Source organism: Capsicum annuum, chromosome 2 (genome assembly GCF_002878395.1).
Source record: "Capsicum annuum cultivar UCD-10X-F1 chromosome 2, UCD10Xv1.1, whole genome shotgun sequence".
Classification (NCBI taxonomy): domain Eukaryota; kingdom Viridiplantae; phylum Streptophyta; class Magnoliopsida; order Solanales; family Solanaceae; genus Capsicum; species Capsicum annuum.
In genome coordinates this window covers 73,084,155-73,107,518 of record NC_061112.1, presented here as the reverse complement: position 1 = coordinate 73,107,518, position 23,364 = coordinate 73,084,155, and the positions used below count along the sequence as shown (strand labels likewise).

At 36.5% G+C, this 23,364-nt stretch overlaps 1 protein-coding gene across 1 annotated transcript; it reads left to right on the top strand.

Moving 5' to 3' along the window:
* Window positions 1-5,868: 5,868 nt before the first annotated feature.
* On the top strand, window positions 5,869-10,386 carry LOC107857764 (phosphopantetheine adenylyltransferase). Its single transcript, XM_047406350.1, has 6 exons — window positions 5,869-5,979; window positions 6,063-6,134; window positions 9,130-9,183; window positions 9,566-9,666; window positions 10,085-10,154; window positions 10,264-10,386. Exons 1-6 carry the CDS (start codon window positions 5,869-5,871, stop codon window positions 10,378-10,380), a joined length of 525 nt encoding a protein of 174 aa, XP_047262306.1. The 3' UTR covers window positions 10,381-10,386.
* The last annotated feature ends 12,978 nt before the right edge of the window (window positions 10,387-23,364 follow it).

Sequence of the window (23,364 nt, the reverse complement as noted above, 5' to 3'; positions counted from 1 at the left end):
ATACATAGAAAGTAAAGTATAATACGTTCTCATACATATAATGTTAAATGTTTTACTTAAATATAAATCATACATAGAAAGTAAAGTATAGTACATTCACATAAATATAGAGCATGTTGTTGTTGGAGTGTAAATCATACATATAACACTGACATCATACTTAGAAAAAAAATATGTAAATACATTCTCATACGTGTAAATTTCATGAACAATGTCAAAATATCATTCAAACTGGGTAATGTATTATAATTTCACATACAATACTGTGCAAGTTCTTACTAAAAAACATATACACTAAGAGGGAGCGGAGGCGTCATTGGCTGTTCGTGATAGCGCCGGTGATGGCGACAGTGGGAGAGGAACGAGAAATGACATCAATCTTGGCGGCTGATCGCCATTGTGTGTTCACCGGCGTGAGGAAGAAGAGTGGAGTGGTGAAGGCGTTGTTGACTATTCGTGATGGCGCCGGTTGTGGCGACAGTGGAAGAGGAACGAGAAACAACATCGATCTTGGCGGCTAGTCGACCTTGCATGTTCACCGGCGTGAGGAAATGGAGTGGAGCGGTGAATGGTGGTGACAGCCGTAAACTAGCGTGGCGTCGTTGGTTTTTTTGAGGGAGATGAAGAGAGATATTTCAGGATATTTTTTGAATTTGAATTACAATTGCTATGTTTAAGCATCCTCAAAATCAGAACATTAATTACAGCCGTTATCAAGGTAAGAGAATAATTGACTCTGATTTTATTTTCATAATTTTAGGAGAAACAATTTCCTCATACATTGGAGTTACGTATGAGGTACATTGACATGTATATGTATTTTTCCAAATTTGGGAGAGAGAAAGTCAATTCGGGATCTTATGTAATTAGTTTCATTTAGGATGAGATTTATATTGTTTATACTTTCTTTATCCCAAGTGTCAGAGCCAGGCCCATCCAATTCATTGGTTTCAATGTTGGGTCCCTCATTTTATATTGTCCACGCTCCAGATGTCCAATCAAAGAGTCCTTGGTCTTCTTATATGATTTTGGGCAATTCGCCTCCGGAGATAACTTTTGAGGTTGAGTTAGATACAAGGTCTATTTCTTTATTATTTTTTTCTTATTTTTAGATTTTGTATCACAATATGTTATTTCATTAGTCTTGCTATCTTATTATTTTGTTGTGTTTCTGCTTATTGCTACTCTCTTTTTCACCATTTGTTCAGTCAAGAATTTATTAGAAATAATTTCGTTACCTTCTTGGAAATAACCTCTTTATTTCTTTAGAGGTAGTGGTATGGACTGCGCACACTCTATCCTCCCTAGACCCCACTATGTGGGAATATACTAAGTTTGTTGTTGTTGTTGAATCTCGTTACCTTCTTAACGATAGTATGGTGTGCTTACACTACCAGCTTATTCTGAACCCTCCCATGCTCCATCTATAATATTACACTGATTTTTTTTTAATTATTGGATATCTAAAAGAACAGTTTTAAAAGGTTACATGCCAAGAATAATTCCTGAATATAAAAATTATGAAATGGCATGGAAATACAAATTCATACTGTTGTGAATCAAATTTTATGGTATTTTGATTCATTAATTGTCTGTAAACATTAGAATATCATCTTTTGAAGATATTAAATAAATTCAATTAAAAAAATCATGTACTATATGAATAAAAATAGTTACTATTTGAAATCATACCATATGAATAAAATTTTTTTGTTTCCATTATTAGGGCCTACTAAATTTAGACAGGAAAAAAACAAAATACACATCCACAGACCACAAGACATAGCTTTCAGTACCTAAAGCTATGGGTGTACATGAGTTTTGGTTTGGAATTTTTTTAATAAAAAACTGATGAATTTTGGCGTTTTCTCCAATTCCAAAACAAGATACGAAAACAAAACGTTTAATAATACTCCTTCCGTTTCATAATTCATTGTTAGATTTTGACACACATATTAAGAAAAACACATTAAAAACATAAATTTAACACAACTTTCAATTTTTAACCACCCCCCCCCCCCCAACACACAAAACACAACAAAACAACCCCCATTCAAAAGTTAATTGATTGTCAAATCATAAGGGCAAATTTAGAAAAAAATTCAATGATTCACTTATTTCGAAACACCAATAATACCCCAACAATTCACTTATTCCGAAACGGAGGGAGTACTTGATAATAATTATTACTACTACTATTATTTACTTTACTTTAATGTTGTATAAAAACATGATTAAGAGTCTGTTTGGATAGAATTAAAAAATTACTTCTTAGCTCAAGTGATTAAAAGTTTAAAATAAGTATTTATAAATTTGTTTTTGACTTATAAGTCATACGTTAGAAATTCTAATTTATAATACTTTTACATTAATTTTAATATTTTAAGTCAAAAGCTATAAGTTAGTTAAAAATTTTAAATTATAGCTTTTGACTTATTTTTAATATTTTAAATCAAATGACATAAGTTAAAATTTCTAACTCATGACTTTTAACTTATTTTTTAATATTTTAACTTAAAATAAAATACTTATAAATACTTTTTAAATATACCCAAACACACTTAAAAGTCAATTTTGATTTAAAAACAGTTAAAATAAGCTAAGCCAAATGGGGCTCTAAGCAAGCAGCTGTTGATGACCGCGTCTGCTTCATCACAGGGGTAATTTAGTCTTTAGGTCTGTTCTCCCATCTGAATTTGCTCTGGCTGATTTCGCATCTTTTACAACTCTTCTTTTACGTTTTCAGGTAATCAATCTCCTTTGTTTTTTTTGTGTGTGTTGATTACTCTGACGTTCTCTTTATATGCTTAATTATAATTCCTTTTAAGTTGAATTTCAGCTTATCCACTGCGAGGTTTGTTTCTTTGTGCGTTTTACTATTGAAAAAATTGTAGGTCATTCTTTATTTTCTCGGTTGTTGTTCCAAATAGCAGGACTTTTTTTACTTATATTTGCAAATTGATTGTATGAATGTCTGACTAATTTGGGGGGAAATAAGTTTTGCGGTTAGTTTTATTAATTCAATCTTTGTTCTTCGGCCTGTTTGTTTGGGGAAAAAGAAGCATGATATCTTTGCAAATTTGTTATTTAAGTCAGCTTTTGCTCGTTAGCTGTTTGTGAAAATTCTCCAGCGAAGTTGCCTGTTCGAATTCCAATTTTCTGCTGTAGCTTCCTAATTTTTTTCTCACCACTGGTTTCCTCATGATCTTTTTGTCTTTATTAAGGACGGAAGAAATAGCAGTGGCCACAACAACTCTAAACTTAGAATCAAAAGCAATAACACTGATGTTTTCATGAGCCAACATAGGAGGAATATTATTCTTACTATTGTGATGGTTATAATGGTGTTCACCTTGTAATTTAAGACGAGCAAAAAGATTGTTCCTCTCATAATTAGATAGTTTAGGTATCCAATTAGAAAGAACTATTTCATGAAAATTTGAAGAAGATTGATGGTTATTTGAATATTCTTGGCGAAATGAAAGATGTGATGATCACTAGAATTAAGGGATGTTGTTTCTTAATTGGGCAAGTTATAAGGTGAAGAAGAGGAATTTGGAATATTACGACGGTCATTAGATGCTAGATTAGTATTGTAATGAGTACTCAGAATTCATACAGTGGATCATTTGATCTTAACTTGCTTGATTTTAATTTAACTAGTATTGTTAGATTACAAAGACTGTCTTGCAAGAACGTACTTTAATACTACAGGTCAGGTGCCAACAGAAGAAATGATTGAATAGATGGTTTCAGGAGGAAATGTGAAAGCTGAAATATTTGAAGGAAAAATAGAGCTGAATCTTGAGAATCAAGAGCGGTATGAGAAGTTTGGACGAGCGTCATCAAGTTTCTCTTGATATGGCTGTTCGTGTTGAGAACCAGGATTTATTAGTTTTGAGATTTAATATGTGTTGTTGTTGGTATTGGCATTTTGTGGGTGGGTGGATTGCTTTGCCAGCTCTACAAATTTCTCCTTTTTCTTCATTTTTTCTCAATTTGTTGCTTGTTCATTTTTGCTGTTTAGTCAGATTTATCTTCTGGGTGCTATGGGATCCCCAATTTTTGAATTTGTTTTTTCTATTGTTTTATGGTTAGGGAAATTGACATTTTAAATTTCTGAATTGGTGTTATCACAAATATCCATCTGGGATTACTTGATTCATATAGTTTTGATTTTTCTTCATCGATTACGCAATAAATCGTCGAAATATAGATAGTTACTTCTTCCAAGTTATTGGAATCTATTCATACCTTTTTGCAGATCCTACAATCTCCCACCTAGACGAGGAGGGGTCAAAAAAATAATAATATGGGATTTAATTCTTATTAAGGAAATTTAGATAATCTTTTTTAATTAAATATAAATGATGATCATCATTGTTAAGATCTGCTAGTTGAAAATATGGTTATGTAGTTAAAGAAGGGGAAATTATTTTCCATAAATATTTGCTTGAGATAGACAAGAAAAGAACAGCCTAACTATTAGGGTTACATTTGGGGGTTCGAGTATCAAAAGAGATAAGTGGGAAAGAATTGTTGTTAGGGTTCGGGGAGGTGATGTTTAACATGTCCAAAAAAATATTCATTTGATGGTTGAAATACCACATTTATTACTATTTAATTACTATTATTATTGTTGTTGTTGTTGTTGTAATGATTACTGGTCGAGATGATTTGTCAGTTTGTTTATAGAATTTTGTCATGACTTCCTCATTTTTGCTAGTTCTTTCTCTATACTGCTTTGGACTATTTCTTTCTTCAGCTGAGTGTCTGTCGGAGACAGCCTCTCTACCTAGGTAGCAGTAAGGTTTGCATACATTGTTCCCTCCCCAACCCCTACTTTGTGGGGTTACATTGGGTATGTTATTGTTGTTTGAGTGAAATTTCACAATTACGTTGCTTCATTGTTCTAAATCCTTTCCTATTCCATTAAAGGAAAGGCTTAGTTGATCTGATATTGTTATTATAATATTTTAAATATCTATTATAATATTTTTAATTATTTATTTAAAATTAAATGTTCGAGAAAAAAATTTACAAGTGTTGTCAAAATACCATTTGATCTTGCAACATGATTCGTCTGTCATTTATTATCATTAATAATAAAAAATAAAAAGTTATATATTCTTCGATCATCATCATTAATGATTATTTTGATTTTATTTTAAAAAATGGGTGTAAAATAAAATAATAATATATAAATAATAGTATGAAATAAAGAATTATGATGTAAATATCAAGTATAAAATTCTAAAATCAAACTTATAAGATGTGCTAATTAAATAATAAAGGATATATATGTGTGTGTGTTTGTGTCTGTGTATATATATGTATTTATGTATTTTTTTTTTATTTCCCACCCGGTATTCGATATCTGCATTGGACCCCAATTAATCCGAATCGCGCATTGCAGGGCCTATTATGGGGATAGCGCTCCCAACAGAATTTTATGTATGTATGCATGCATGCATGTATGTGTGTGTGTTGTGTATAAGTGATAGAGATTGCATGCATGTATGTGTGTGTGTTGTGTATAAGTGATAGAGATATTTTTGTCATGAAACAAATAATTTTCTGCTTTTGCTTTTTCTGAAAAAAATAAATTTTTTGCTTCTTTCTAGAAGCAGAAAAACTGCTTTTGCTTTTTTTTAAAAACACTTTTGCAAGTTTCCCATACACCCTTCTTTAAAAAAAAAAAGTAATTTTTTCTCAAAAAAATGGTTTTTTTTTTTCTGTGAAAAAATCAATCCCAAACAATGTATAACTCACAAATAACGTGAAACAACAGACAAGGTGTGTGATCCATCAAATAAAATAGTGTAGTGCCTAGCATCATATGGAAAGAAACAATAGATTGGAGGTGTAATGGAAGAAGCAAATCCCAAGTCCACTTTATCCCCACCTAATACCTACAGGGCGGTTGTACTTGGTGGTACTTTTGATCGCTTACATGATGGCCACCGCCTTTTTCTTAAGGTCCCCTTTTCTTCCGGCTTCTAATCTCATTCATCAAAATGAAGAATCTTTATCTTACTAATAAGTAATGTTTTTTTTTTTAGTCGGCTGCGGGATTAGCAAAGGATCGAATTGTGGTTGGTGTTTGTGATGGTCCAATGTTGACTAAGAAACAGGTAGGATTGGAATTTTATTTTTTTGGATAACAGTGGTGTCCACCAAGGCTAAGACACATGGTAAGAATCACCTAGTGTCATTTTTGTCTGTGCTGGGATTTGAATCTCAGGTTCACATCCCACTTCATTAACCATTAGACCACACCCTTGGGTGCAGTAGATTTTCTTGTTTATACTCTTTTGTATTCAGTTTGTTTCTTTATGCTTTGTGATTAAATTGTAATGTTGATGAGCTCTTGATACATCCTTTATTGAAAGTGGAATGTTGAAATTGCTGGTACAACTTCTACGACATTGGAGGCTACTTAGATTTCTTTTTTCCTCTTTCAAGAGGCTACTTAGATTTGAGAAGCAAAATTTGCAGTGAGGTGTAAAGGAGAATAGAAAATGGCATCTTTTATTTAGGATGTGTTTGGTATGTTGGAAAATGTTTTTCAGGAAAATAAGTGGATTTATTACTTATTTTTCTTGTGTTCGCGGGATAAGCAAAAAATATTATTCAAAAAGCATTTGCATATACTCTTAAAACAAATACTACGAGAATGGGGTAGGGTAGGGGTGTTAAGGATGGGGCCGATGGGTTAGGGATGAAAATGAGATGTGTTGGATGGTGAAGAAGACACAATCAAAATGTAATGCCACTTGAGGAACTTGTGTTTACTATTTCCACTGGGGAAGTCATTTTCCCCATTTGTAAGGAATTTCTTTTACTAGAGAAAATATTTTCTACAAGTTTTGACCAACCGAAAATAGGAAAATGGAAAAAAAATTTCTTGAAATGATTTCATACCAAACACACCTTTACTCCTTGTTTTTCCTCCTTTTGCGAAGGTAACATGCGTAGAACCTTTTGAAGAAAATTGTAGAGTGGTCATGCTAGTCTTGAAAATTTCACAAATTGATTGTAAATTTTGGATAGAGTATGATGTAAGATATTTGAAAATAGAGTTACTGTTTATTTGGGAATCTAAATAAGATTGGTGGTTCTTCATTTCTAGGATCTTCAACTTGGAAATATGACATAAGAGTATAATTGGCTCATGTCGTGATGTCCATATTTGGAGTTTTCTTCCACCTTTTTTGTTGTTTGTATTTTTCAGGATTTTTAAATTTCGATTTTCATGGTCAGTGCAATGCGTACTATGGATGCACAAAATTTGATGTATACAAGGGGAAGTTCCATAAATAAAGAAAAAGAAAAAGTCCTGATGACTTCCGTGTTCAGTGAGCTTTTGATGCAATTAATGCACCTTCTTGTATCTATTGTGCAACATTGCAATGCTGTAATTCTTCTGCTTTTACACATGCGTGCCAATTTGAGGCCGAATAGCTGCTGCATTTTTAGCCCATCTCTGTTACATTTGGGCTAACTTATGGCTTCATATTGATGAAAATCATTGTTGCTAGTGCTGCTTTCGGTAACAGATTATTCTTTGTATTTTAAAGCTGAATTATCATGATAATTCCAGCCAAATCACTGCTTTGAACCCGCATTTTAGAATGGGTTTTGTTGCACTTTATGGCCAATGGCCACTGCATTCTTGAGCGTAGGAGTGTTGTATTTTGAGGAAGAGCGACATATATGTTTATCATGTGTAACTCAATATGATCATTTTCACATCTGCTCTATTTTCTTGTGTTTTTTTAATTTTCCACAGTAACGTGTTGTGTAAATAAGCTGGGCATTATTTTCAGTGTGAATGCTATATGTTTCCAGTTAATCACATTTTGATCTCTTAGTCCATTGTGTTTGTTGAATATCTGCCGCATATCATGCCTAGTTCTCTTTACTTTTGTTTTACTTTGGAAATTTGTAGTCCTTGAATTGTTTTTTGTTGTTGGGAAACGAGTATGAAACTACTTATCAACTATTGATACTTTTAAATTAAATACAAAAAGTTGCTACTGGTCGCAGTACCAAGCTATCCTCTTGATTCCATCTTCAATTTTGTTAAATGATATTGCTGATAAGTTCGTTATTTACATGGAGGAGCCTTTTACAGGATACATTTTATGGAACGTCTCTCAATGCTCTCACATTTTGCTTGTGTTCTTTGGCTCAAGGTTCTAGTTGCATCACTAGGTTACCATCACCTTCCTGACCAAAAATTTCATTCTACCTTATCTTTTATCTAAATAGGATGTGCAAAAAGAATTATCTAAAAAGTTTAAATGTATCCTTGCAAGTGAAGTAAATAAATTTCAAGGGCTTTGAAAGCTAGTTCATAATCATTTCTATGGACATTCAATGAGCCAAGATGTTAAAATCCTGTGGTTTTGAGTTTGAAGTACTATATTATTTTATTTACCGCCTTCAGAAAAAAAGCACTATATTATCTAATGTTTTTAGATGAGTCCAATCCTCTTGTTCTAACTGTGTTAAGTTTCAATGGTTTACTCCATTTGTGAGTTTTTGTTGTAAATAAGTTCATTATTACATGGAGGAGCCTTTTACAGGGTACATCTTATGGATCATCTCTCTATGCTCTCACATGTTGTTTGTGTTCTTTGGCTCAAGGTTCTAGTTGCATCACTACGTTACCATCACTTTCCTGACCAAAGATTTCTTTCTACCTTATCTTTTATCTAAATAGTATTTGCAAAAAGAATTATTTAAACAGTTTAAATGTATCCTTGCAAGTGATGTAAATAAATTTCTAGGGCTTTTAAAGCTAGTTCTTAATCAATTCTATGGACATTCAATGAGCTAAGTTGTTAAAATCCCGTGCTTGATTATTCCAGGAAGACGGTTTTGAGTTTGAAGTACTATATTATTTTATTTACCTTTTTCAGAAAAAACAGTACTATATCAACTAATGTTTTCAGATGAGTCCAATCTTCTTATTCTAATTCTGTTAAGTTTCAATGATTTACTCCATTTGTGACTTTTTGTTGTCTTCCTTCGGTCTTATCTTTTTATGCAGTGCTTACATATTTGTCTTCCTTCGGTCTTATCTTTTTATGCAGTGCTTACATATTTGTCTTCCTTTGGCAGTATGCTGATCTGATAGAGCCAATTGACCTAAGAATGCAACATGTTGAAGCTTACATCAAGTTACTTGAAGCTGCATAATTTTATGTTCATATATTCTTCTATCAACTGGCTTGGCAAGTATATTTTGATGTTGAATTTCATAGAATGAGCCTTCTGTACTGGTCCAGCTGAGATGGCGGGTTTGAATGAAATATGTCCAAACTTTTATCTGTTTGATGTGAATTTGCCTAGAGCAACAAATGCTTTTTCTTTCTAAAAGGCTTTGGCGTAGAAAAGAACATGTTGTAGTTGATGCTTAGACTGTCAGTAGCATATTAGAGTTTGATTTGGAGGCAGATTAGTGCTCCATCAAACCCACATACATCATCCAGCATGCAGAAGGCTTTAGTTACATGTATTCTAATGACAATGACATTTTCCTTGCTGCAAACCATACATCCAGTCTATAAAACCTGAGCTGATAGTGGAAGTAGAACCAATAGTGGATGCCTACGGTCCATCAATCGTCGATGAGAATTTGGAGGCTATTGTTGTCTGGTGCATAAAATATCCTTACATCTGCTCCTATCTATTTCGATCTCTTTCTCCCTTTCCCCATTAAGGTTCACATCTCTTATACCCTGAGTTAGGGGCTACTATGGGTTGTTGGCAGAATTATTATCTAGGTATCTCCTCAACTAGTTCTTTCTACAAATTATGCATTTATGTATTGCTTTTGAATTTCCTCCCAACAATATGACACTTTTAAGGTTTGAAATCTTGAATCTTAATAACATTTCTCTAGCAGAATTCTTTTTGTCATAAATATCAAATTTATTAAAGCATAAGTTGACTGTGAAAGAAATTTGTAATTTATCAGAAATATTTAGAGGTATTTTATTGTTATTTTCTTGAAATGGAAAGTGTATTACCTTAGTGGTAGTTTAATGTTTCTAATTAGACCTTTGGGTGATAGCAAGGAAACTTTGCCTGGTGGACTATCTGTGAATAGGAAGAGGGCTGAAAACGGACTCTCGCTGCTAAAGGTCTGACTTCTGCCTCCTAAGAGCAGTGTCTTTGGCCTGCTGTATTCGGCTTTCGGTCATTTATTTTGTTTTGTCAACTGTGGAATTGCATATCGGCATTGTTGTAAAGATCGAAGTTGTGGATCTAGTCTTTGAAGAATCAAGTGGAGACAAACTGAGTTCTACTGCTTTGAGAAAACTTGAAGCTGAGAAGCTCAGGGACCACCATCCGAGAAGCCGGAGTTAACTTTTCTTGTCTGTACTCATGACTCAACTTTGTTTTTTTCAATTTGCTTTGTTAGTATTCACAAGGAAACAGTAGCCATAATAGATGTGATATTATTGTGAAAAATAATCATCTCTTCAGAGTCTACTGGAGCTGTTTCCACATTTACCTGTAAACCTGTAAAATGTGTTTGTTGATCCATGCATATTCCCATTCTTTCCGCTCTCTTCTTTTTGTTTTTCTCTTATTCCCTTTTTCCTTGCTATTTATAAAGTTATCATTGGGAAGTGGAATGGGGATTGAACTATAGTGATTGGATCTTGGTGAGCTTAAGAAGCCAGTTACAGTCTTTCGCATAATGAACCAGTATTTGGAGTTCACTAGGTTCACTAACCCAGATTCGAGAGTTGTCTAGTAAGGGTTAACGTACTCCCTACTCAAAACTATATGAAAACAAAAGCAATAAGTTAGTAGTAAAAACACACCAATACACCTACAATGTATATAGGCATCAATAAGTATTATGGTACGACGTAACCTTAGGTTTTATGCTCATTGGAAGCAACTCTTTGGCCATATTAAAGATTTATACAAGTGGCAGAGCATGTAAAGAATTTCAAGTGAGAGAAACTATTACTTTACTGTTGTGAATTGAAACAAGATTTTAATTTAACTATTATTGTTAGATTACAAAGAGTGTCTTGCAAGAAAGTACTTTAATACAACAGGTCAGGTGCCAACAGTAGAAATGATTTAGCAGATGGTCTCAGGAGGAAATGCGAAAGCTGAAATATTTGAAGTAAAAATAGAGCTGAATCTTGAGAACCAAGAGAGGTATGAGAGGTTTGGGCGAGCATTAAGTTTTTCTTGATAGTGGTTGTTCTTGTTGAGAACCATGGTGAACAAGTTGATGATATTGAGCAAAATATGGCTGCTGCTACAAGATTTGTTAGTGGAGAAACTAACAGTCCAATTTATGCTAAGCAGATGAAGGAGGAGGGAAATATGTTGGGTATACAGCGTGGGATTGATCGTCTTAGTAATTTGCTTAATTTCATTGTTGACCTCTTGATATAAATCTTTTTCACTTTCATTGTTTGTTGGTTAACATTCTTTGGAATTTGGATCTGTAATTCTTCCTTTCTGTTGTACACACACAGTTTGAAATGTTGAACAAAAGATTCCTAATGCCTAGTTCATCTTATATATTTCATTTACCGGGGATTTGTACGTAATTCTAAAATGTTTCAAAACTTCAATAATTTGGAAGATCTTACCTAAGGGTTCTTTATCCTATTCTGGATGGAATAATGCCTAGTTAGACCGTGGCTTAGTAATGAATGAAGGGAAGCTCTTCGAGCTTGCTTTCTCTGCTAGCAGCTGGCTTATGTAGTGGTCGTCCCTATAAAGCTTGTTAAGCCTCACTTCCCTCTGCCCTTCACTTGTTAAATGGAAAATAGTCGTCGCATTCTATAAGTGATTTGATAGTCTACGAAGCTTTGCTTTTCTTGTAGTTGTTCCATAGTATCTCCCTTCATTTGCTTGTTTCCTTTTAGCTTAAAATGCCTAATGCCTATTATTTAGTGCTAGGAACTAATCGTCATAAGCTTACATTTCAGGTCTCGCTTCCCGCACAGGATTCTGCCTGGAAGCCCTTCACCTTTGGTACTTACACTGTAGATATTCTAAAATAAAAGATGCTACTTTAGCCTTAACTACAACTACATTACGCAAGCCCCGCCAAAACCTACCTATACAGTCAAATTCAAATAAAAGGGACTAAAGGCCCCTACCTGAAGTTAGAAATCTGAAAATTGTAGCTTCTTTTCCCTCTCTGAGTTTTAGATGTTCATTGAAGCAATTACTACAGGCTACAACAACTCCTATTAGGTTTCAGCAACCCAAAATTGAAATAGCTTTTGACAATTTCTCAAGGTTACTTGGATTTTAAGTTACCAGTGGATGATTAGTCAGTCCCCGAAGTATAAAGCAATTTAACTCGTTCATGCTAGTTCAAGAACAGATTCTATATGAAAGCAGGCAAGTTCCATCAAAACAACCGTGCTTAATAAGTCTTAAATGTTTATGATCTCCAGAGTTGCCTCACTTGTTTGTAGCATTATGGGCAATAAAAGCGAATCATAGACGTGACATGAAATCAATCTGCAGAAAAAAGAATGCGTTGTGAAATTAGCATGGTGGAAGGTCCTTTGGTGGAGGGAGAATATTATGATCCGATCCTGGTCCGTCTTCCACCACAAATGCTGTTTTAAGTCCCCAGCCAGTGTGCACCTCCAAATGACAGTGGAAAAACCAAACCTTTTCATAGAAAAGAACATTGCAACTACATGTCAGCAGACCTTATGAAAGTTGAAACAACCTTAAACTTTAATAAAAACTAAGTACCTGGATTATCAGCTCTGAACCGGATAGCAGTCCAACCACCAGTTCGAACACCTACGGTATTTCTTTCGGGAGGATCGATCAATTTGTATTTTGCTAAATCTTTCTTGGGGTCAATGCTTCCGATACCAGTTCCAACAACAAAGAAGTTGTATTCCTACTGTCAACAAGTTGGTGTCTTGGATTACCAACTCTACAGTAGAGTTGAAGGCAATTTTACTAAGTCATGTGCCTTTACTGGTCCTGAGGTTTGCTGTAAGAGGAGCCCCTTTGTAATTGAAAGGAGTAGGAGGCTTGTCGGGAAAATCTGTAGTGTATGATCTTGGGTGTATTTATGCATGTAAGTGTCATTATCTATGCACATTTAGACGAGTTTTGAAGACTTCTCGTCTGCTTAATGAGTTGTTAATAGTTTAATTGAGTAATTAATTATTAAAGCACATGAATGTTTAAGATGCATTCAAAACAAGTTGAGAATCAAATTGGCCACATAAAGTTTAGATGAGAAAACTAATGTTACTAGCTTGGGCTATGTGTTGTTCTGGTGTATCTCGATCTCAATGGACTCTATTGTGTTGTATGCACTAATTCGCATTGTTTGATATTATAGGAGACCATGTAAGATTTTAGGAGCAATGCCGGAAAGCAAAACAAGCTAAAATGATGTGGGAAAGACAACTACAAAGTGTGGAACTTAGTGGCAAATAGAAGGAGTTACCTACTAAGGAAAATGGCGTTTCTGAGAACAAGGGCTTGCCATGCCCTCAGAGCTCTGAGATAAGGACGTTCCATTCCCTGAGACACAAAGTAAGTTGCCAAACCAGTGTGTATCCACAGTTAGGGCTTGTTATGCCCCAAATTGCACAGAAACAAGGGCGTGCACGCCCAAGGGTAAAAGATGGCTTGATTTCTTCTATAGTATAAATAGGACACTTGGCTCTTAATGTAAATATCTTGGACAACTTTGAGGATGGAGAAACACACGAGGAGGCTGCAATTAGGGTTCTTTTTTTTTCTTTCTTTATTCTACTTTTATTTTTTACATTTGAATTTCAATCTTGTGATTCGTTGTAAAACTATGAGTGGCTAAACACCCTTGTTCTAGCGTTGAGGCTACGAACATGAATTCTTAGCTTATAATTGAGTTGGTTTAATTTTGATTATAATGTTTAGTTGTTCATATATTTTTGTTATTACTATTCTACGGATTCACGACTCTTAGGATAAATCTATATTTCTATTGTGAGCCCAGAAAGAGGAACAATAGATGAGATCGTGGAATATATGGAGTGAGTTCTTATACTTTAAATGAATTAAAGATAGGATTCGCCGTTTAGAATGGGAATATACCTAATTCGCCCCATTTGGTTCAAAAACAGGATGACATATAAACACGTTTAACTTAGTTCTCACATTCCCACTCAACGATGTAGTTGTGGGGCTAAGTTAAATAGATGATTAGATGCTCAGAAGATCATAATCATGTTATCAACATCATGAATCAACAACCAAGATAATTAACTTAACCAACAAGATTGTTTAGCTTAGTCGGATTGTTCATGGTGCCTTGACCCTGTATTTCTCCCCATTATTGTCCAAACACTTTAGATTTTCGTTATTATTCACTGCTACTTTTAGATTCTCAAACGTGAACTCTCTTTGGTTATGATTTGTACTTATTTAACTTCCTTAGTAACACTAGAATTGGATTATTGCTAAACACAAGTCCCTGTGGGTGCGACATCCAGCTTGAAAGGACTACTTTATTACTTGCACGACCCTATATAATTGTATATGCGGTAGAATCGTAATAAGTTTTTGGTGCCTTGTCGAGGACTTGAAGGTTAGCAAACTTTTAGTTTTGCTACTTTGTTTTATAAGTGCTAACAACTTAGTCTTAGCTTTTGAACTTATTGGTCCAGGTCTAAATCTCAAGTAAGCTGGCAAGGGAAAAAGATTTGGTAGATCCATATCCTGAACTTAAGCGATACTTACATCAGTTAAGGAGAAGCAGTACTTCTCTATCGCATTTCGCAAGTTCAACTAGACAAAGCTATTCCTGCAGTCATGGATGAAGAACAACCAGCTCGCAGGAAAGTTGGCAAAGTGGCAATACCACTCGTAACTAATGTGACCTCCGCTATCCACAGATTAGAACCTGAAAGTAGATTTGAGCTCAAGCAGAATATGGTGACATTGTTGCACAACAGTGAGCTGTTCACAGGCTTGTCACATGGGGATTCACAAGTTCATTTATAGAACTTCTTGAAAATCAGTGATACTTTTATTCCCACTAGAGTCACCACTGACTACGTGAGGCTCACTCTCTTTCCCTTCTCTCTATTAGGGATACGAAGAATGGTTAAAGGCAGAACCTTCAAACTCCATCACCACTTAGGATGACTTGCTGTGAATTTGCTTATCCGATTCAGGCAAAACTACAAAGTTACAAAGTGAGATCCTAAGATTTAAGTAAAGGTCCAATGAGAGCCTATATCATGTATGGGAGAAGTTCAAATATCTTCTCAGTGATTGTCCGGACCACCAGTAGACCAACAAGATATTAGCTCATACTTTCATAGAAGCTCTTATCCATACCATAAAGATTTTGTTAGATTCAATTGTAGGTGATCAAGCATTAGAAAAGACTTATGATGAGCTATATACTCTCCTAAATTGAATTACACAATGCAATCTAGAATGACAAGCTGATATGTCCAGAGGCATGGTAAAAAAGTAAAGAAGTCTGCCCGTATGATTGAGGTTGGCAGTGTCACAACTTTGGCCGCTTAGTTAGCCTCCTTTTAGAATCAAATGATGACACAGTTCAGTATGTTGAGTGTGAATCAACCTCACGCCTAAGTGAATATAGTGCAACAAACTCAGTCGTGGGTGTGAGATTATAGGATTGGTGGTCACTTTTCATATTCATGAGGGTCAAATCCGGAGTAGGTTAACTTTGTGGGCAATGCCCAGAAGGAAAATCTCAACTATGGTAATGCCTATAACTACAATTTCCAGTGTCATCCTAACAACTCATGAGGCAATAATCAGGCTCAAACCCAGCAGTTTCAGTAGCAACAGAACATGCAGAATAACTCCTTGTCCAATAATATTGAGGAGACTTTGAAAAAGATCTTGGCCAACCAAAGAACAAATGACCGTGGAGATAAAAAAATTAGAAACTTGCTCAGAAAAATTTAGAGACACAGTTGGGACAATTAACTCAGCCACAAAATACAAGACCTCAAGGGGGCTTGCCAAGTGATACAAAAAATTCAAAGCAGGTAATGGCAATCACTTTGAGAAGTGGTAGAGACTTGATCGATAGAACTCCAAAGAAAAATCAAGAGGTACACGCAGAGTTAGTCCTAAAGCAGGCAGTGAGAAGCAAGGGCAAACCAAAGAAGCTAAAAATTTGGAGAAGTTTGAGTACCCAAAAACAAAGACAACTGATGGTACACAAGAGAGATCACCACCACCGTTTCCTCAGAAGCTCAAAAAGTCTGTGTATATGCTTTATTTAAGAAGTTCTTTGACATGTTTAGAGAACTTCACATTAACCTTCATTTGTTAGATATTTTTCAGCAAATTCCTAAGTACGCCAAATACTTGAAAGATGTAGTGACCAACAAAACAAAGATGGGGACATTAAGATGGTAATACTTACTGAGGAGTGCAATTCACTGGTGATGAGTAAGATGCTTAAAAATCTTAAGCACCCTGGAAGCTTCGCCTTCCCCATATAAATTGGTGAAAGTGATGTGGTATACTCTTTGAGTGACTTGGGGTGAGCATAAACTTGATGCCTCTATCCGTTTTTAATAATTTTTGGTTTGAGGAAGCGGGGGCCATATTCTGTGGTGCTCCAAATGGCGGATAAAATAAGAGTGGTGCCTGAGGGAATCATCGAAGATGTTCTCATCAAGGTTGGTAAATTCATTATTTCTGCTGACTTTATTGTTCTTGATTATGATGCAGATGACAGGGTACCAATCATATTGGCATCCATTTTTGGCAATCATGGAGGGGAGAGAGGGAGAACTTATTGATGTTAGAAAGGACAATCGAATAATGGACTGAATGATGAGGAGGTGGTCTTCAAGGTATATAAAACAATTCATACACCCTTACACTACAAGGACTTGTGTATGATCATAGTCATAGAAGTGGATGAGTGTAGGGTAGAGGAGTACAAACCTTCAATGATCTCTTCGGAATCTCTCATAGAGCAGCCCAAGCCACCCATTAAGCTCGAGATTAAGAAATTTGAAAAGGATCTTGATAAGGCTAGTGTGGAGAAAGTTGTAGACCTCAAGAGTAAGCACTCAAGAGGTTAGAAAACAGTATGAGGATGGGCTCTGAGTAGGAGAAAAAAGATAAAGAAATACGATTGAAAGTAGTGATGTGAGTCGTGTCATGATAATAAATCAGGCGCTGCTTTGGAGGCAACCTAATTTAAGGTAGACATTTTATTTTCTTGTTTTTTCTTTAGTGTCACCTTTGTTTTTGGTTTTTGTTTGAGTCATAGGTTTACGAAAAATTTGAGTACTGAAGATCTAATCTAAGGAGCATGATAAAGACTAGGTGTGGGATCCACAGGACCTCATTAATGATTAAGATGTTGCTAGATGGGCCTAGAGGCCTCAAGGAGTATTTCTATCCTTATTTTTAACTTATAATTTGGGGACAAAGTATGATTTTAAGTGTGGGGAGGGGAATCTTCCGATTGTTTAAGGTGAAGTGCTTCTATAGGACTTTTGTTTTAAGTTATTTTCTAGTTTTGAATAAATTTGAAAAATACAAAAAGATTTTCTCTTTGTTTGTTTAGTTGTTGTTGATGTTAGTCTAGTAGGGCCACACTTCACCCATCCCTTGTTTTTTTTTTGTTTTTTTTTTCGAAGGGCGCTCTTTGAACCCAGTACCTCTTTTTCATTTTAGGAGTAATTTTTTTTATGAATAAATAAGATGCTCTTGCTATGTGGTATGTATGATTACATGATGTGACTTGATTGTATATTAAAGCATGTATAGTGAGTTGAATAACTATTTTTGGGACACCTAAACTTATTTATATATTTCTTGATGTGGGTTAATTTTGTATTCTTACTATTGGCTTAATTTTGCATTCTTGTTATTGCTTGGTTTAGAGTCTATAGAGATCCTACTTGACTTGAGTATGTATCATGTGTGAGTGAAGTTTTTATATATTTCTTGTTGCATATTGATGTCTAGAACTTGCCCGGTGTGTGTAAAGTGAAATAAAGAATGTTGCGGTTAGGAGAAAATGTAGGCAATTCTTTGATAATCATGTTTTATACCCTTTTTATCTACCCTTATTACTTGATCTTAGTTAGCCTCATTGAGCTTTTAACCTGTTCTTTGGTAGCCTCATATGTAGCTTATTCCCCTTTTTTGATTGACCATAATTTAATTCAAAGCTCCTAAGCGCTTTATTTTAAAAACTATAGGGCTAAGGAGTGTAAGATTTAAGAAATAAAGAGAGAAAGTAAAGCCCCAAGAAAATAATAGCTATTGTTGTGTGAAAACTTTATGTGTTATGGTTGAGGGTGGTACAATAAAAAGAGAAAAATTGATCAAAAGTGAATTATGAGTTGCATAGAGAATAATCCCTCCTTACTATATGTGAACGAGTTTAAAGAGATTGGGAAAAACAAAAAGAGATGTGAGAAGATAGAAGTGGTGATAAATTAGTTGTTTAGAGAGGAGCCTAATGTATAATGTGATGTATTAAATCACTTAGGAAAGATAGTCATTGTTACTAGTCAGAATAGTTCCTACCCATTCCTTAGCCTACATTACTACCCTTTAAGTCCTTGATCTTGATCCGTTATATGCTAATATTAGTGGAGTACTACACTAAGGGAAAGGTTATGGTTCATCTTATGTGGAATGTGAATTCTTTGTGAGAGTGCGCGAAATTTGGTTCTTACACCCATTCTTATGATAAATTGTATATCAGTGAGTAAATATGGGTAACTCTCTTGTGGTGAGGGTGCATGTTTAATAATAGTTAGGTGACTTTTATGATCTCTTTGATTGAGTAATATGCATGAGTTTTTCAACTTGATAGAGTCAATTCTTGAGGTTATGATGTTTTGAAGTAGTATTCATAAGTTTTCAATTGTATATGACATTCTTAATATGCAACTTGCTATTCATGTAATTGTCGTAGTTCTAGCTTGACTGTCTTACTTGTAGTAGTAATGTTGGAGTCTTCCTAGGATGGTGATTAATGTGAAGAGTTATTCGAGGAAGAACAAGACTTTAAGTGTGGGGTAATGATCTTAGGTGTATTTATGCACCTAAGTGTAGGGGTGGGCATTCGGTTTGTGCAGTTTGATTGTTGAATATGGGTTCGATTTTTTGATTTTTGGATTGACGAAAATGATAACTATAACCAAACCAAAATTATTTCGGTTTGGTTTGATTTTTATAAATTCGGTTCGGTTATTTTGGATTTTTATTTCGGTTTTAAAGATTAAAGTAGTGAACATTTAAAATTGGTGATTTTTCTAGAAAAATAATTTTTTTTTCAAACCTATTTTTCATTTTCAAATATAATTAATTCAACACGTATGAAATAATCATAAATATCGACCTCGCTGAGTCATCATCGTTGGCGTGACGGCAGTGGTGCACTCGACAGCAACTGCCGACGGCAATGACGAACTGAGCAAACAACTGTCGTTGGCGATGTTGAAATTTCAAATGAATTGACGAACTGAGAATGGTTAAGCGCCGCTGCAGCCTTCACGTTAATGTTAGGGTCTAAAGAAAAGTAGTATATTAGGATTTAGGATTACTAAATGATTATAATTTATTTAAAAAATTATAGCGCTAAGGAGTGTAAGATTATTGATTATGACTTGTAAAAAAACGCTCTCGATCTCTCTCTCTAACGGTCTCATAAATGCTTCACGCCAACTTTGACTGACCGGCAGCTTTTGACGCCGACAACGACATCGACGAGCCGAAAAAGTAAGGTCGACCCTTATCTCCCACCCCAGATCCCTCGCTGCCTCAGCCCCCTTGTAGGTTCGCCCCCCCAAAATCTCCCTTGCTTGTCCCGCTGCTGCTATCACAGGCGGATTTCAGCGTCCCGATCGGTTTGTCTCCGGCAACAAGAGAGGTTTTCATCTGTGGCACCCTGAAGTCTTTACAATATTAATCCAGTGTCTCTTCGGCGATCTTATTCTGGAAGCAATCTCTATAACCAAGCTGACGGAACCTGCAGCCCACAGGTGTACCAGTGACATCTAAACTTTATTTACTTAGCCACTACATATAGTTTTGATCCGTCTATATTTTTTATTTCCAGTTTCCCTTGTTTTTTCTTTTTTCTTTTTTCTTTTTGTTTCTGTTTCCTTTTTCTGCATCTGTTTACTGTTACTGGTCTTTGTAGTGGAAATTGGCTGCTTTGTTTGGATTTGGGGTTGTGTTGGTTTGTCTTAGCTGCTAGGAATATTAGTGTACTGTGTAGACTACTGTTGGTGTTGTTGTGTCTCTGTTCACTTGTTGGTAGATTGTTGTTGTCTTATTCTAGCTGCTAGACCAGTTAGGGGTTTGTGCGTGACCGCTATTTTCCTATTGTTTGCTTTGTTAGTTTGCTTGTCTGTTTGGGGCTGTGTTTCGATGTGTGAGTAGTGGCGGTGGGGATAGTAGATGGTGGACTAGGGTCATATCCTGCTGGGCCTGGGGGGTGTAGAGGACTGTGGGTGGGTTTGGGGTCAGGTGTTGGGTTAAAGGTAAGACGCGGAGAGTGGGGTTTTAGGGGAGAGGAGTCGGGAGATATTAGGTTGAGGGTAGGGTCGTGAAACATAGGGACCCTTCAGGGTAAGTCGATAGAGCTAGTTAAGATTCTTAGGAAGAGAAAGATCAATATTGTATGTATCCAGGAGACTAAATGGGTAGGTTCTAAGGCTAGGGATGTAGATGGGTACATGTTGTGGTACTCAGGTAATGAGAGGCGTAGGAATGATGTAGGTATCCTAGTGGATGAAGAGCTTAGGGGGCAGGTAGTGGAGGTTAATAGGGTCAATAATAGGGTGATGACTATTAAGTTGGTCATTGGGGGTTCTACGGTGCACGTCTGTAGTGCTTACGCGCCACAGGTAGGACTGGGTGAGGAGGAGAAGAGGAGGTTTTGGGAGGTTCTGGATGAGGTGATCTGAGGCGTGCCTAGTTCGGAGAGCTTCTCATAAGAGGGGACTTCAATGGGCACATCGGGCATTTACCGATTGGTTACAGTGATGTACATGGTGGCGTTGGTTTTGGGGATAGAAATGATGAGAATACTGCTCTGTTAGATTTTGCGAGGGCCTTTGGGCTGGTAGTAGTGAACTCCAGCATCCCGAAGAAAGAAGAGCATTTGGTTACTTTACGTAGTAAGTTAGCCAAGATCCAGATTGACTTTTTGTTGCTTAGGAAGGGGGATAGAGCCTTGTGTAAGGATTGTAAGGTTATTCTGAATGAGAATCTTGCGACTCAACATAAACTCCTGGTGATAGATTTGGTTATAAAGATGGGCAAAAAGAGGAGGGGTGGGGAGGGTCGACCTAGAGTTAGGTAGGGTGGCCTGACTCCGGCCAGTGCTTTAGAGATAGAGGTGAAGTTGGAAGGGATGGGGCGTGAGAGTTTCGGGGAGACGTAGATAGCTTGTGGGATAGGGCTGCGGGTTGCATTAAGAAAACTGCTAGAGAGGTTTTGGGTGTCACAAAGGGTTGGTCTGGCTGGCATCGGGGGGATTGGTGGTGGAATGAAGAAGTTAAGAGGAAGGTGGAGGCGAAGAAGGTGGCGTACATTAAGTTGGTTGAGAGTAACGAAGAAGAGGATAAACAAGTAAGCAAGAAGGAGTACAAGTTAGCTAAGAAAGAGGCTAAGTTAGAGTTACGACTGCTAAGACAACAACTTTTGAGAGAGTGTATTCGGGTCTAGTGGAGCGAGGCGGGGAAAAGAGGTTATACAGGATCGCCAAAACTAGGGAGCGTAAGGGTAGGGATCTGGACCAGGTGAAGTGAATTAAGGGGAGGATGGAAAAGTTTTGGTTTAGGACGTTCTTATTATGAAAAGATGGCAGTCGTATTTTCATAAGCTCTTGAATGATAAGGGAGACAGAGGTATTGTGTTAGGGGAGTTGGAGCACACTGAGAAATCTCGCGACTTTGGCAATTGTAGGTATTTTAAGGTAGAGAAAATCTGGGAGGCTATTCGCAAGATGCGATGAGGCAGGGCGATGAGGCCGAATGAGATTTCGGTGAATTTTTGAAAGTTTGCTAGCGGTGCTGGATTGAGGTGGCTTACCCATTTGTTTAACAATATTTTCAAGACCGCTAAGATACCCGAGACGTGGAGATGGAGCATGATGATTCCTTTATATAAGAACAAAGTTGACGTTCAGAGTTGCAACAACTACCGTGGTATTAAGTTGTTGAGTCACACGATAAAGATTTGGGAGAGGGTAGTGGAACGGAGGTTGAGAAAGATAGTGCCTATTTTGGAGAATCAATTTGGATTTATGCCTGGTCACTCAACGACTGAGGCAATTCACCTAGTGAGGAGGCTGGTAGAACAGTATAGAGAGAGGAAGAGAGATCTGTACATGGTGTTTATCGACTTGGAAAAGGCTTATGGCAAGGTCCCTAGGGAGGTTCTGTGGAGATGCTTGGAGGTGAGAGGAATACTTGTGGCGTACATTCGGTCGATTAAGGACATGTATGAGGGGGCAAAGACCCGGGTAAGGATAGTGGGAGGGGACTCCGAGCATTTTTTGGTCTTGACAGGGCTGCATCAGGGTTCGACTCTTAGTCCATTTTTATTCGCCTTGGTGATGGATGTGTTAGCGCGTGATATACAAGGGGAGGTTCCCTGGTGTATGATCTTTGCAGATGATGTAGTTTTGATTGATGAGTCGTGCCGGGGAGTTAATAATAAGCTGGAGGTTTGGAGACAGACCCTGGAATCTAAAGGATTCTGGTTGAATAAGACCAAAACAGAGTACTTGGAGTGCAAGTTTAGTGATGCGAGGCAAACAGACGAGGTAGTGGTGAAGTTGGAGTCACAGGCTGTTTGTAAGAGAGATAGTTTTAGGTATCATGGGTCTATGATACAGGGGAATAGTGAGGTTGATGAGGATGTCTCCTACCGTATTGGGGTAGGTTGGATGAAATAGAGGCTTGCCTCGGGAATTTTATGCGATAAGAAGGTGCCTCTAAAGCTTAAAGGTAAATTTTATAGAGCTGCGGTCCAGCCGGCCATGTTATATGGGGCTGAGTGCTGGCTGGTTAAGAGTTCTCACGTCCAAAGGTTGAAGGTGGTGGAAATGAGAATGTTGAGTTGGATTTGTGGATTTACGAGGGATGATAGGGTCAGGAATGAGATTATTCAAGAGAAGGTGGGAGTGGTCTCGGTAGAGGATAAGTTGCGAGAAGTGAGGTTGAGATGGTCTGGCCATGTCATGAGAAGGGGTATGGATGCCCCAGTTCATAGGTGTGAGAGGTTGGCCTTGGAGGGTTTTAAGCGGGGTAGGGGTAGACCTAAGTTGTACTGGAGAGGAGTGATTAGACGTGACATGGAACATTT